This window comes from Engystomops pustulosus, chromosome 4 (assembly GCF_040894005.1).
Source record: "Engystomops pustulosus chromosome 4, aEngPut4.maternal, whole genome shotgun sequence".
Lineage (NCBI taxonomy): Eukaryota > Metazoa > Chordata > Amphibia > Anura > Leptodactylidae > Engystomops > Engystomops pustulosus.
The window spans coordinates 140,624,019-140,638,143 of NC_092414.1; the positions used below are offsets into that span (position 1 = coordinate 140,624,019).

Below are 14,125 nucleotides of genomic sequence, written 5' to 3' on the forward strand. Positions count from 1 at the left end.
CACGTCCTATACCAGTGATGGCGAACCTATGGCATGGGTGCCAGAGGTGGCACTCTGAGCCCTTTTTGTGGGCACCCAGGCCTTCACTCCAACACAGAGTCTACCAGCTAGAACTCAAGGTTTTCTCCTGTAATCCAATACAGCCCAGAACGTGCCATGCTCATCGCTATTTGGCTGCCAAGACTAAAGGAGGAGCAAGAAGGTGTGGATCTAGATGGATTGTTATTGGAGCTCCTGCTCTGGGTCCCCTGATCCTTCCTCTTCAGGGCACCCTGGAGGGAAGCTACAATCCAAATTTCTTCATCTTTCTATTGTATTGGTGAACTCAGGACGCCAATACGATTAAAACCTGTGATACACCAGGGATCAATCACTTACTGCTTAAATTGTCATGTTGGCACTTTGCAACATATAATTGGGTTTTGGTTGTAGCTTGGGCACTCTGTCTCCAAAACGTTCGCCATCACTGTCCTATACCAAGCACTGTGGTTTTTGAATACCCACTCATTTAACCAGTACAAAATAGCTAAAGGCTAGATAACTGAAACAGCAAAGGAGCTGTTATACAAGTATGTCCTGTAAAAGACTGCAATGTAATTGGAGCAATAATTTACATTATTAGATGCTAACGCTGTTTATATTTTAGCAAGTTACCTTCTTGAGGATAATGTCTATGTATCCAGCGATGAGCTGAGAGATCTGCTCTCCTTCAGTGGTTTGTACAGAATAATAACTCTCTTGATACTCTCCAAAGTCCTACAAATATATATTGCAAATGAAATATTTACTTTGCAGAAAAAAAACATCTCCTTGTGTGGACCACAACAGAGCATAAAACCAGTATATTAAAGGCAGCTCTACAAGATACATAACCTCAACATTAATAATGCAAATAATCTCCCGATGGACCTGAAAAGCAATATTATAAAACCCAACCAAAATTACTTACATAAAATCCTCAACGGTAACAACAGAATAGCTAATCATTTACATCATTTATGCAATTAACATATCTTAAGGAAACCCAAAAAATATATACCAAAGTAAAACTCTTTGGAGAGGCAGCCCAACGTTTCACAGTTGTCAGTGGCCATTCCTGAAGTACATCCTTGGTTTTCTCATCAACCCTCATCACAGAATCCTTTGTGATTCCAAGCAATCGAGGCACAAGTTTGTTTTTGCCCTTCATCTTCTCCTGCAAACATATTACAAAAAAACACATAAATATGTATAAGCCTTATTGTACATGTGCGTGTAAGATATATTTAATATATTAAAGAAAACTTCCAAATTCATTTTCTATAGACTATAACCCAGGTGGGCTGGCTGCATCCTTGGTGGTTAAAAGCAAAACCGAGGTCCTCCTCATTTTACTTCAAGGAGATGAGGCACGAATCAGGTCAAGTATTTTTTTTTTTTTTTTAAATAAATCTGCCTTATCTGACCGCAGGAAGAGAGTCTAGGTTACACAATCTAATCTTAACAAGGATAATAATTAGGTAAGAAAGCACCAAGGGAGATGAAAGACGTAAGTAGAGAAATGCATGAGAGGCAGGAAGAATGTGCCGTGAAATCAGATTTATTCTCCCCTGCCATATAATACACTTACTGAGTAAAACAATGCAAACGCAATATAGAAAACTTTACTAATACACAGTAATATTTGGTTAGCACCTTGGGGTAAGTTTACAAGAGATGACATTATACAGGAACATTTTCTATCTCTAATTTCTAACGTTTGTGTGAAAGAAGCCTAGCCAGAATTTCTTGATAAAGTTTATTAGAAAAATGTTCACAACACTCGCTCTGACACCATATTAAAAATGATCTTAATCGAGAGTAACTCTTTAAGTTTATATTTCCAGATCAACCACTTAAAGTGGTAAAGTGAAAGAATTTTCTTATACATGGATGTATAAACACAGCTTTTTTTCTGTACAGACGAGGTGCATGCAAAAATTGGGTATAGAAAGCTGTATGAAAAATAATAATAATAGTCAAACAAATAAAAAACAAAGCTCTCCTACCTTAACTAAAAAGAAAGAAACTCCATAAGTACGTAGGGACCGTGCCAACTTCACATATTTCACCTTGGCTTCAATTTCAGTCATTTCACCACAGTTTTTATGTTCCTGGTGACCGTGAAAACACATTGTGGAGTAATGAAATAAAAAAGTTATAGCTTATATAACAAGATTCCGGTACAATACTGGCAAAAGCACTTTACACAAATTCATACTTCTGTACAAAAGGGGTATTCTTGCCTGGACATTGACCTTTAATTTGATTCATCTGCCATATACATGTACCTGTGTGAATATAATTTCCCATAAATGTAGTCATATGGTCCCTTAGAAATACACAGCTGTCCTTAGATATGACCATCGCTGCTCCAGGTGGTTGGGCACCTTAATAATGCTAGTTTGACCACTGCTACCAGAGTGCGGGGGTGGTCGTATCCAAGGACACCCATGTCGTTTCTAAGGGACAACATGCCCACAAATATGGGAAATTATCTTCACACAGGTAAATTTTTTTAATAACATGCTATTGAAAAAAAATATTTATATGACAGATTAATTAAAGGGACCTCATTTTTAAAGGGACCTCATTAAAGGTCACCAGGGACCTCATTTTCACTAAAGCAGGAGCCCATTACAACTGCATTGCAAATATGTCTTTGTCTTTTCTGACGATTCGCATTACAATATAATTGTGTGTAATAACCAACCTTGCAACCCAACAGAATCCTTGTTAAGTCCCAGGGGTTGGGCTTTGGTTTGGATTAATTTAAAAAAACAACACATGAAAAAAATATTTCAAAAATACAACACATTGTCTGTGCTGCAAACTGCTTATCGCTGAGCCCCCACCTTTCTGCTCCTGTACAGCTCCTCCCTCCTGCTCCTTCACAGAGCTCACAGTCTGGTGAGCCGACATCAGTGGGAGAGGAGCTGTACAGGAGCACAAAGAGGGGGTCTGAGATCTGAGGAGCTTGTAGCACAGACAAAGCTAACCCCTGGGACTTAACAGAGGATTCTGTCGGGGTGCAAGGTAAGTTACGACACACAATTATATTGTTATGCAAATGCTTAGAGAAAGCAGAAAGACATATTTGCAATGGACTCCTGCAACCTGTCTTTAGTGAAAATAAAGTCCCTTTAAATTAAACGTGAATGTCCAGAGGAGTAGCCCATACAGTGCCTGGAGACCAGTAGTAGAAAACTAAACATACACAGAAAAATAACAGGAAAAAAACATGTGGGTTTGACTTGTAAGTTTTTGAACAGTGCACTCAGTGAGAGATTTTTACCTGAGTAAAACATGTTTAGGCTACATTCACACTACGAATATATACGTCCCCCATACATTTCAATGGCCTCGCGGCACCGTATGAGAGCGGTATGGCACAGCACACGTATGGCACTGTACCGTTCCGGAGCCCATAGAAAGATAGGACATGTCCTATCTTTCTATGGAATACAGCGCTATGCACTGTATATTCCTATGGAGAGGGGCGGGGGTGAGCAGCGATGTATGCCTGCCATTCTACGGTACTGATGGCGGGCATACAAGTGAATGTAGCCTTAGTCTGTGAAACCCTGATCACATGATGTTCACATTTCATGACCGCCACATTGTTTACATATGATACACAAAGTCGACACATAATTTTGGGACAACAGTGCCTCAATCATGTTTTCAGTATGGCACTGTTATCCTACAGGGAAGCAAGGACTCCGGACATCACATGTAACTACAATACTTTTCAGTGTTTGGAACATGAAAATAAACCAACCACATGATTCTCAGACAAAGCATGTTACTGGTGGTAGACTGTCCTCTTATGCATGCTTGTTACCTCTAGGGCATGATGGTACAGTTTCTAGCTAACTCCAGCATATTGATAAAACAACATTATAAAAATATGTAAATAAAGCTGAGGCCCTTAGGCTCACGTCACCTGAGCGTTTCATGGCTCCGCTGTTTCATTATTATGCATGCCCCCTGGCTGCTTATTGTTTATCCCTCTGTCCTGCCGCCATGCACAGACAGCCGACTCTCGCACATATATGGGAACTTGTCCCTATAGCAGCCCGCAGGTTACTAGCGCGGTTGCGCAAGGGAAAAGAAGGGTGAATAATAATAAGCAGCCGGGTGGCGTGCATAATGATGGAATGGCGGGGCCATGAGGCACTTTTTATTTTTATAAAGTCATTTTCTTAGCAATACAAAAGCCCCTGGAGTTAGCTGGAAACTGTGCCTTCTTCCCCTAGAGGGGGGAGCTGAGGATAAGGGCACCAATGCAAGCGCCACTATATAATCCAATGCTCAAAATATTTCATATCCAACGAATGTTACATACACAAGTCATTTATAAATGTTCAAAAAAGTTTTTTATTAATTCATCACATAAAAGGATCATTATTACAAAAAATGGACAGGTAGCAACATAATGGAAACCAAATATTAAAAACAGTGTATTACCAAGGTAATTGAGAAAAGTATCAAAAACAGACACTTAATATCGGTATGAGAAGTATGATAGAAGGAACTGGCATGGAGCAAGGAGGTACAGATGTAAACATATAAGAAAAGAGTCCAAAGAACAACCAGAGTCTAATTACGATACCGTGGAGAGAGGAATACACTGTGTCACCACGACACGTGTTTCGCCAACTGGCTTTCTCTTTATGTGATGAATTAATAAAAAACTTTTTTGAACATTTATAAATGACTTGTGTATGTAACATTCGTTGGATTTGAAATATTCTTCCCCTAGAGGTAACGAGCATGTATAAGAGGACAGTCTACCACCAGTAATCTAGTGGGGGTCTTAAAATATTAAAGAATTTTTTTCTTAAAACTTATTTGTACCTGGAATAGCTTTTTCTCTGCTCCTCTTTGCTTGATATATTCCTTCGGGAGAAACTCCTTCAAGCTGAAAAATGTGAGAAATTTACAGATTTTGCTACCGAGAACATTTAAGAGGTTGTCCTATGTTTAGAATAAAACATTCTGAATGTAACTCCAGCATGCTCATAGACATTAATTGGAGCAGCATGAGGCATGTTTGACCAGACGCTAGATAAATTAGGGGCTACCGGACACCCATTCTAATGATTGTGGGGGTAATGTTGGTCAGAACCGCGCTGATAAGCATTTTATCCACTATTGTTTGGACAGTGTATAAGGGTTAAACAGAACATTCTCTTTTAGGACACAAGTAACAATATCACAGGTCTTGAGAAAAATGAAGCATTCATTTGATATCTCATTTTAAAATATTTAATGTATAATGCCTCCCTGCAAATGTCGTGCACGGCTACAAGCGGGCAGTAGAAACGCACATGCGCAAGATTTGGAAACAGCCGGTGATGTTATTTTTTGATAGTCTCTGGTTTAGCTTTTCTTGTCTCGTTAGTAATCCAACACTTTACTTACTCCAGAAATCCAGGTTTATGTTTAGTTTCCACATGAGGTCCAAACTGAATCTGGGTTTGTATCCCTCCAAATTCACAAGCTTTGTCAAATGATACAGGGTGAGAACCGTTCAAGATGTCATCACGAGCCTAGAGGGAATAAAACCTTTAATTTCTGCTCTTTGCCAAGATGACAATCATAAAGAATGAGCGGTATATAAGATAAAAATACAAAGCTAAATTCTAGAGATGACCATACAATGAATGTCCTCACACCTGTCTAGGTAGATTACCTGAACATAGAGCAAGTTGAGTTGTACAGGATCTCTGGAATCCACATTCTGATCTGAATAGAAAAACTTTCTGCGGAGAAGTAATGTTTCATTTTCATCTACTCCCTGCTCCCGAAATGTTCGGCTGTGATCAAGCCAATTCACTGAAATATCACGTAGCGCAATCATTTCCCACTTATTCAAGTTTTCATGAAAAACTATTACTTTTATTATTGTAAGTATATTGGAGGTTTGTTTATCACTTACATTCATCCTCTGTGTGAAGCTTAGCTTTTAGTTTCTCCATTTTCTTCTCATCTCGGAGGAGGGTTCTGTCCTTTTTTAGTGTTCCAGTAGGTTCTTCTTTCTTCTCTTCCACAGTCTCCCGGATTAGAGAGTATTCCTCATAGTTTGTAATTCCTGATACAGAAAAGTTATGCAGGGCATCATCATTACATTGTCCAATTTCCGATGTCGATTCCTTTATAGAGGACATTCACACTTACTAATAGCAGTGATACCCGTTCTCTAAATGTGCCATGGATGGTTGTAACCATTTTTTTCATGTTCACACAACACAGGAAAAGAAGGATTTAAAGACATGCTACAACACTATGTTCTCCAGCACTTCCAAGGTAATATTCTTCTTCATATTTTCATTGTAAGGTGCACTTCCTAATGTCACATTCGCACATATTATAAGATCTCTCATCATATTTTTGATAATAAAACATGGCAGTTCCAAGTTCTGGATGAAACATTAAAAGAAACCCATGATAGGATGGCCTTACCTATCCTGCTGCAGATGGTCACCAGGAGTTCTCCTACGGTCTTGGAGTCATCCACCATAATCATTTTTGCTGCTCCATCCAACATTCGAATCTTCTGCGGTCGCTGTTTCTTTTTGTACTCCAAGACATCCTGAGAAAGAAGAACAACATGAATCAGACGGCAATGAAAAGTCATAAACACAGTGTTTACAAAAGACAAGCAATGAATAAATGGCCATGAATAAATGAAAGACTGCTTAACCACTGGAAGGAATCCATCTCCAAATAATAACTAATTTACTAAAATGACATAACAAAAACAACGGTTAAACCTCAAAAATCATATACAGATCAGTACATTTAGGTTTTTATTAACATTTATGTGATTACCGGTTATTCATTTTCTTCAGCTCTTGCTGTTGGCTGCCTACTGCAGGGGGCAGGCCGGTTGCATACTGCAGGGGGCAGGCCGGCTGCATACTGCAGGGGGCAGGCCGGCTGCATACTGCAGGGGGCAGGCCGGCTGCATACTGCAGGGGGCAGGCCGGCTGCATACTGCAGGGGGCAGGCCGGCTGCATACTGCAGGGGGCAGGCCGGCTGCATACTGCAGGGGGCAGGCCGGCTGCATACTGCAGGGGGCAGGCCGGCTGCATACTGCAGGGGGCAGGCCGGCTGCATACTGCAGGGGGCAGGCCGGCTGCATACTGCAGGCTGCTGCATACTACTGGGAGCTGGCTGGCTATATACTGGGGGGGCGGGGGGCTGTGACCAATGCATTTCCCACCCTCTGCTTATACTCGAGTCTATACGGTGATATTTTTCCAATATACTTCTGTATCGATTCCGCTCTGTTTTCTAGATCTCTGCTTGCTGTTCTGCTACAGATAGCTTCTATGTTTATTGCCAGTGAACAGAAACCTGTCCATGGTGATGTGATGGACAGGCAGCTGCATGAGCTGTTATTATTACGTAGAGCAATCGGAGCCATGTAACTGCTCCTGCTTGTTACTCGCATGACCATGGACAAAATTCTATCCTCGGGAAGTAAAAGTAGAAGCTTCCAATAGGACAACATGCAGAGATAAAGAAAAAAACCTGAGAAATTGGATGCAGAAAATATATTGGAAAGCTGGATAAAACTTTTCCTTACACAAACCACATCTATTATTTGCTAAAAGTGGACAAACCCTTGACGTGTACAACACTTGATGAGAGCTACACTACTCTGAACTTCCATTACCCATAAAAAATACACAATACTGGGTTTAATCGACTCACTACTGACTGTCAATTTTAAAAACACTATAGGATAAACGTATATCCATTTTATACTGGGTAATAAAAGTTATATTTTATTGACTAATGGGATATCGATATCCAATTTTTTCTTATTTCCTGTGTGACACCAGTAACATGTTTCTAGGTACTAGAGACATTTCATCCCGTACCCGAGGAGGCTGGTAGTTTAGTGGGGTAACACCTTGAGACAGGTTCCCTTTAATCATTGGTTCAGTTTGCTACCCCACCCCATGCTTCTACTCAAACTCACTGTATGGAAAGAGGACTTGCGGTTTATAAAAAGTATTATATCCTCACCATCGCCATGTCTTGTGCATCTCCCCTATACTCTGAAACTTGCTGCCCCAATACATTAGACTTACGTCCCCCCCAACATGAAAACTCACGTTAGGACAAAATAAGGTAACACGGATGTTGATATAATTCTATATGAATTTGTCTCCATCGATTCTCCCTCACATTGTAAGCCTCTTTTCCACTTGTACCAGTTCAGACATGCAAATATTATTTTTGGAGCACAGCGATAATTAATGAGGTGGTAGGTCAGTAAGCCATATTAATTTACTGTTTGTTCTTTTACATTTGGACATTCTTCTCTCCCTTTCAGAGCAGTTTCTATTAATATAAAATATCTGATAACATGTATCTTTTCGGATTTAAAAATTGTACTTTGCCTATAATATGTGGGTGTTTAGCAGATTTAACAGCTAAATGAAAATATATAGGTAAACCTCACTATGAACTGACAACAACAAATGTGAATAGATGAATACAGCTTGCTTAGTGTTCAGAAACATTATCAGTAACATGTGTGCTAGAAGTGTGTGTGGGAGGATTATTCACTGTAGGAGTATGTTCTCCTTGTGTCACTGTGCAAACACAGACCATAACAAACACATAAAGTATTATAACTACGATTTAAGAGAAATCTACCATCAAACATGGATAATCCAGGGGCACTTATCCATTGATCACTGTGATCCCATTGCTCCAGATTTTCAGGCTGTTACAGGGTGTAAGGAGCACTTCCCCCTGCCACTGCGTGCTAAAACTTCCTGTGCTGCAGTGAGATTAGACCAGGCAGAGGGGGAGCTCCAAGCAGAAGCAGAGGGTGAAACAGTGTAACAGGTTGTGAGTCTGCAACACGGAGAGGCTGTTTGAACCGCCCCAGTAGCCTTTGATTTTCATTGTAGATTTTGTTAAAAGCATAAAGAGTAAAAGCAAGGAGCAGAGAGCAGGAACCAAAGGATGTAGATTAATTTATACTGAAGGAACCACTCTGTAAACCTAAAATTTCTAACTGTTACTGCTACTCTAGTGTTTCACTGTTACAGTAAAGAATTGTATTTCTGGAGAAGAAAAATTGCTGCACTGCAAATAATTTTTTAATTACTCAGCCAGTTTCATTTTCCCATGTATTGGTATCAAACTGGTTACATGTACAATCCAGCAATACAGGCTCATGCTTTAGCTCATACCCCATTCCTTAGCATATAATAATCCAGGGTCCTGCCAGCCTCCAGCCAGATTCCTTTCCTCGGATCTTCATCGGATAAGAAGAGACCAAAGTCCAATGCTGTGGGCAAAGGGAAGAGGTCATGTCATACAGAAGCTGTGGGGTATGTGCCCAGTAGCTGGACACAGCACAAGAAAGCACTGTTTCCTTGAACAAGAACCTCTATTGTGATAGCAAGACACGTTACCAACAATGAAACCATATGAAAAGGCATAAATATACAAGGAGAAGGCACAGAGAAAAGTTCATAAAGAAAGTTATGGCGATGGGAATGAATGAGAATTAAAACTTGTTGTTCTCCTTATAGTCAATATACAATTGTAGACTACGAAGTGAAGTGTAAATCTTGATACCATAAGTGTATAGAAAATTATTGTAGAATACAAAATAAAGTAATACGCAAAACTACTATTCACAGTTTTTACTTTAATAAGAAAAAGCCTGGAAAAAATGGGTTTAAATACCGTACCTTGTCCTGTCTGAGCCTCTGGGACCCTTTCACGGATGATCCGGCAGGCGTCATAGACCGCCGTGGACGGCTCAAACTGCATAGTCTTGACGACATTGCACTGACGTACACAGATCTTTAGCGACAGGGCAACCATGGTAACTGATAACCAGACAAAACCTGCACACTGTAAGCAATACATGTAGTTAATAATGTGACATATAATGCATTTAGAAAATACTGTACATCCACTTATATAGCTACATATACATACACAATATCCGCACAATATTGATAGTAAAACAGGTCTGCAGATATAACGATATATAAAGCAGACAGATTATATGCATATACATACATATGCATATAATCTGCATATACATGTGTATATATATGTGTGTGTGTATTATTCAACATTGTCCACGTAGTACTTAGTCCAAATCTTATAAGCTATAGTTTCCCAATGCTATAGGTTTAGACTGCTACGTTTAGATTTTCCAATTACGCTTTTGCGGTCAAAACAAGGAACAGATCATAACTGAGAAAACATATAAAACACTAATCATACATCCTCAACAATAATCTGTTAAAGACCCCCCCTAAAGTCATGATTCTTCATGCTAAATTGTGGTACCCTAAAAAACATTACCTGCTACATTACAGTCTCGTGATCAATAATAATGCTTAGTGTCCAAAAGTATCTTGCTGTGGTCTCCATTTACAGTGAAATACATCATGCTACACAGATAGGGTGGGAACACAGCCAAAAGAAAAAATGATCTGAGGAAAAAGAAGAAGATACAAGCTCAGGAAGAGGGACAGCAATGAAGTAAAAGAGATAAAGCAGAAGAATATGTAACAGCCAGGCCATGAGCTTGAAAGGGAAGGGGAGGACAAACAAAGATAAGAGGATAAAGAAAAGAGAGCTGCAGCATCATAAAAGGAAAAGTGGACAGAAATTGTCACCAGAGAGATGCAAGGATTGTGAAAGGGAAAAAGAATAATATTGCTCTACAAAGTGGATTACAGATGTAACATGGTCACTGCTGGGGCGAGCGGTAACATCTGAAGAACAGTAACAAGTAGCCTGATCTGTTTGTGACCTTCTGATGAGAGCTGTGAGAGTGCAGCAGCAGATCACAATGCACCCTCTCCTCTGGGAAAGATTCCAAGAAGAAATTAATTTAACAAGAAGCACATGCAGCCCTCATTACCATTAAAGGATAGAAGCCACATCACTGTCACCAAATCACTCAGCATCTTGTTTATTTTTGACCAGGAAGTGTATGTATTGTAATAATTGCAAAACAAATGTCCATTCTAGAATTGCTCATGTGAAATCTTGCCCTTTACTTCTTAAAATACTTCCTCCAAAGTCATGTGAAAATAACCAGAGAATAGACCCGAGTGAAGTTGGCCCCCCACCTTGTTCAAATCAAACAAAATTGGTGTCAAACGTTTGTGCGGCAGAAAGTTTCGTTTGTGCCGCTATCGTTTAAGATATTAATACGTTTTCAGAGGTCATCAGAGGTCAACCAGCCCACCCCCCCAACATTACCAGAATCAAACAAAACTGGTGCCAATCAATTGTGCTACATTTGTGCTGCTTTTGTTTTAAAGATATTAACAAAATTGTTAAGGTCAAAAGGTCAACAAGCCCCCCCCCCCACACATTAACCAAATCAAACAAAACTGGTGTCAAACTGGTATGCTACACTTGTACTGGTTTGTGCAGCTAACATTTTAGTTTGTGCTGCTAACATTTTTAAGGCATTGATCATTTTTACCAGAGGTCAGCAGAGGTTTTTCCTTCCAAAGTACACTGGGGCTTATTTACCAACGGTCCACGGATTGCACTATCGTCGGATAGTGCTACAGGTGCTACAGTGTCTGATGGACCCTACCCCTGAAGCCTCTAAACTAATCTTAGGCAGAATATGACCATTGTGTACTCATTTTAACCAATTTTTTTTATAGTTAAACAATCAGGATTTCACAAAATAGAGGAAATTCTACAAGACTTTTGATACACTATATGAGGGGGTGAGAAGTCATTATAACTTCAGCCCATATACAAGAACCCTGGGCTTTTTCTGTGTTATAAAAAATAAATAAATAATAATAATAAGTAACATACACTTACTAAAACGTACACTGAATTGTACTAGCCTCCTGTTTTATTATTTTTTAGGGAAATAAACCATTCATTATTTTGGAATCTTGCGCCGGAGAGCCAAACTGACCATTGTTTCTCTATAGGACTACATACAGTTCAGTATTGGTTATATTCCTTTTAGGTAAAAGTTATAGAATGGGATGGACGGCAGCAGTGCACAAAGCTCAGTATCATGAACATAAGATTTGTAATTCCAGCCTGGCTGCATGACATAAGGGATAACAAGTCCAGAAACAATATCACATGAAGAGCCGCTTTTATAGAAGTACCTTCCATTGTATGAAGAAATATTTCACCTCTTCAACTCTGGCTATATTTTCAAACAGACAAACTGCTATGGGGTGGTGGGGTCTCCATTTTTATATATCTAGTTTTTATCATGTGCAAAGATTTTTTCACAAAAGTAAATTTAGTAATGAGATAAGTAAAAACATACCACCGGTAAATAGAATGCATCTAAATTATCATGACTTGACGGGCTCCACAATTCAAAATCTTTTCACATATCACTTAATATTAACTGAAGAAACGAGTTCTTATAAGGATCTTGATACCAGGGCAGAATACATCAGAGGACAAGTAAATTGATGTCACTGTCTTTAGAAATTCCAAAAAAAAAACACAACTCCCCATATTAGTACAACTGAATGCTTCAATGAGCTAAAGATGCAGACAAATGTCAACATCGACTGATCAGAGATGTGTGAATGAGACCGCTGCAGCAGAATCACTGCTAGAAAGCCATTACCAAGGGAGACAAATAAGAGGAAGGAATTCATTCTTAGACCAAAGTCAGTCCTTATGTCTGATCAATGTAGATTTTTGGTTTCAGCCTCGAACCCCTGTGTCCTTTTTAGATACAGAGAAAGTGAACAAATGATGTCTAGATATATGGTTCCCACTATAAAGATTGGGTAGGGTACTCTGCCGGGTGCCCTCTGCTGGTGGTTCATACAGAATTTAACTTGAAATATATGACTTCTACAGTAGCACTTTATGCCATCAGCCTTTTACCCTTAGTTGGAATATTATTTGTCAGAAAAACAACCAAATATATATGTATACAGGTGGTCCCCTACTTAAGGACACCCGACTTACAGACAACCCATAGTTACAGACAGACCCCTCTGACTTCTGGTGAAGCTCTTTGGATGCTTTACTATAGTCCTAGAGTGCAGTGATCAGCTTTAAGGTGTCTGTAATGAAGCTTTATTGATAATCCTTGGTCCCATTACAACAAAAAATGTTTAAACTCCTATTGTCACTGGGGCCAAAATTTTCTTTTGTCTGGATCTACAATTATAAAATATACAGTTTCGACTTGCATACAAATTCAACTTATGAACAAACCTCCGGACCCTATCTTGTACATAACCTGGGGACTGCCTGTATATATATATATATATATATATATATATATTTTCATTGCACAAGTTGTCTGAATATTAGCCTTAGAAATGTATGTGTGCTTGAGAAAGGAATTGGTGGGAGCGATTACTAAGGTTATATAATCTTCCCCTCCCAACTTTCTACATGTGTTACTATGTGTAGTTGGTATACTAACCAGCATTGCAAGGTTTTTGGTATTAAAGGCACAATGACCCACTGTTACAAAAGTATGTAGAAAACTGAAAAATTGGACAGAATGAACAGAAAACACTACATTGGCATACCTCCCAACCATACCAGATCCAGCGGCACAGTGAAGGTTTTCAAGGTCTGTCCCGCCCAGTAATAGGTATGTGCTGGGGAGTCAGCTCTGCCGCCATCCTACAGACTGGGTGGAAGGGGAATGGGGCAAATTACTGGAGGAAGTTTTACTTTACTTTCCAACAAATAACATATAGCATGGAATAAATTACAGCACTCATAACAGTAACTTCCCAGAGCACTGCTTTGATGGTTACCTCTCACAATTACATCAACTAACAGGTGGTGCCCTGGTAGGGGAAATGCTTCTAATACTCTTGGCCTTAGCCTGGACCGATGCTCAATAAGACTTGAAGGGAGATACAATTAGTTAGAGAGCTTTATGCTATAAACCTGCACTTGTGGTGTGTATCATTGCTGCAATGCCCCTAGAGACCCTACCGAGAGCCAAGCAAAAAGGAGAGGCTACCGTAGTTCTATGATATCCAATCTGGAAAATATTTATTACCACTCAAACACTTTGCCTGTTTCTCTTTGTGTTGCAAGGTTTCCAGCCTGTCTAGACTTACC

At 39.5% G+C, this 14,125-nt stretch overlaps 1 protein-coding gene across 3 annotated transcripts in view; it reads right to left on the bottom strand.

Annotated features, from left to right (window-relative positions):
* TLN2 (talin 2) overlaps positions 1-14,125 on the bottom strand; it is a 148,433-nt gene that overhangs the window by 67,821 nt on the left and 66,487 nt on the right. For all 3 annotated transcript variants that reach the window (XM_072147781.1, XM_072147780.1, XM_072147779.1), the window contains exons 3-12: positions 9,751-9,916; positions 9,244-9,341; positions 6,487-6,616; positions 5,963-6,115; positions 5,717-5,859; positions 5,446-5,573; positions 4,879-4,942; positions 2,028-2,132; positions 1,040-1,195; positions 655-756 (exon numbers count right to left, since the gene is read on the bottom strand). In XM_072147781.1, coding sequence (XP_072003882.1) covers positions 655-756; positions 1,040-1,195; positions 2,028-2,132; positions 4,879-4,942; positions 5,446-5,573; positions 5,717-5,859; positions 5,963-6,115; positions 6,487-6,616; positions 9,244-9,341; positions 9,751-9,886 — 1,215 coding nt within the window. In that variant the 5' untranslated portion in view covers positions 9,887-9,916. The remainder of the gene's footprint in view (positions 1-654; positions 757-1,039; positions 1,196-2,027; positions 2,133-4,878; positions 4,943-5,445; positions 5,574-5,716; positions 5,860-5,962; positions 6,116-6,486; positions 6,617-9,243; positions 9,342-9,750; positions 9,917-14,125) is intronic.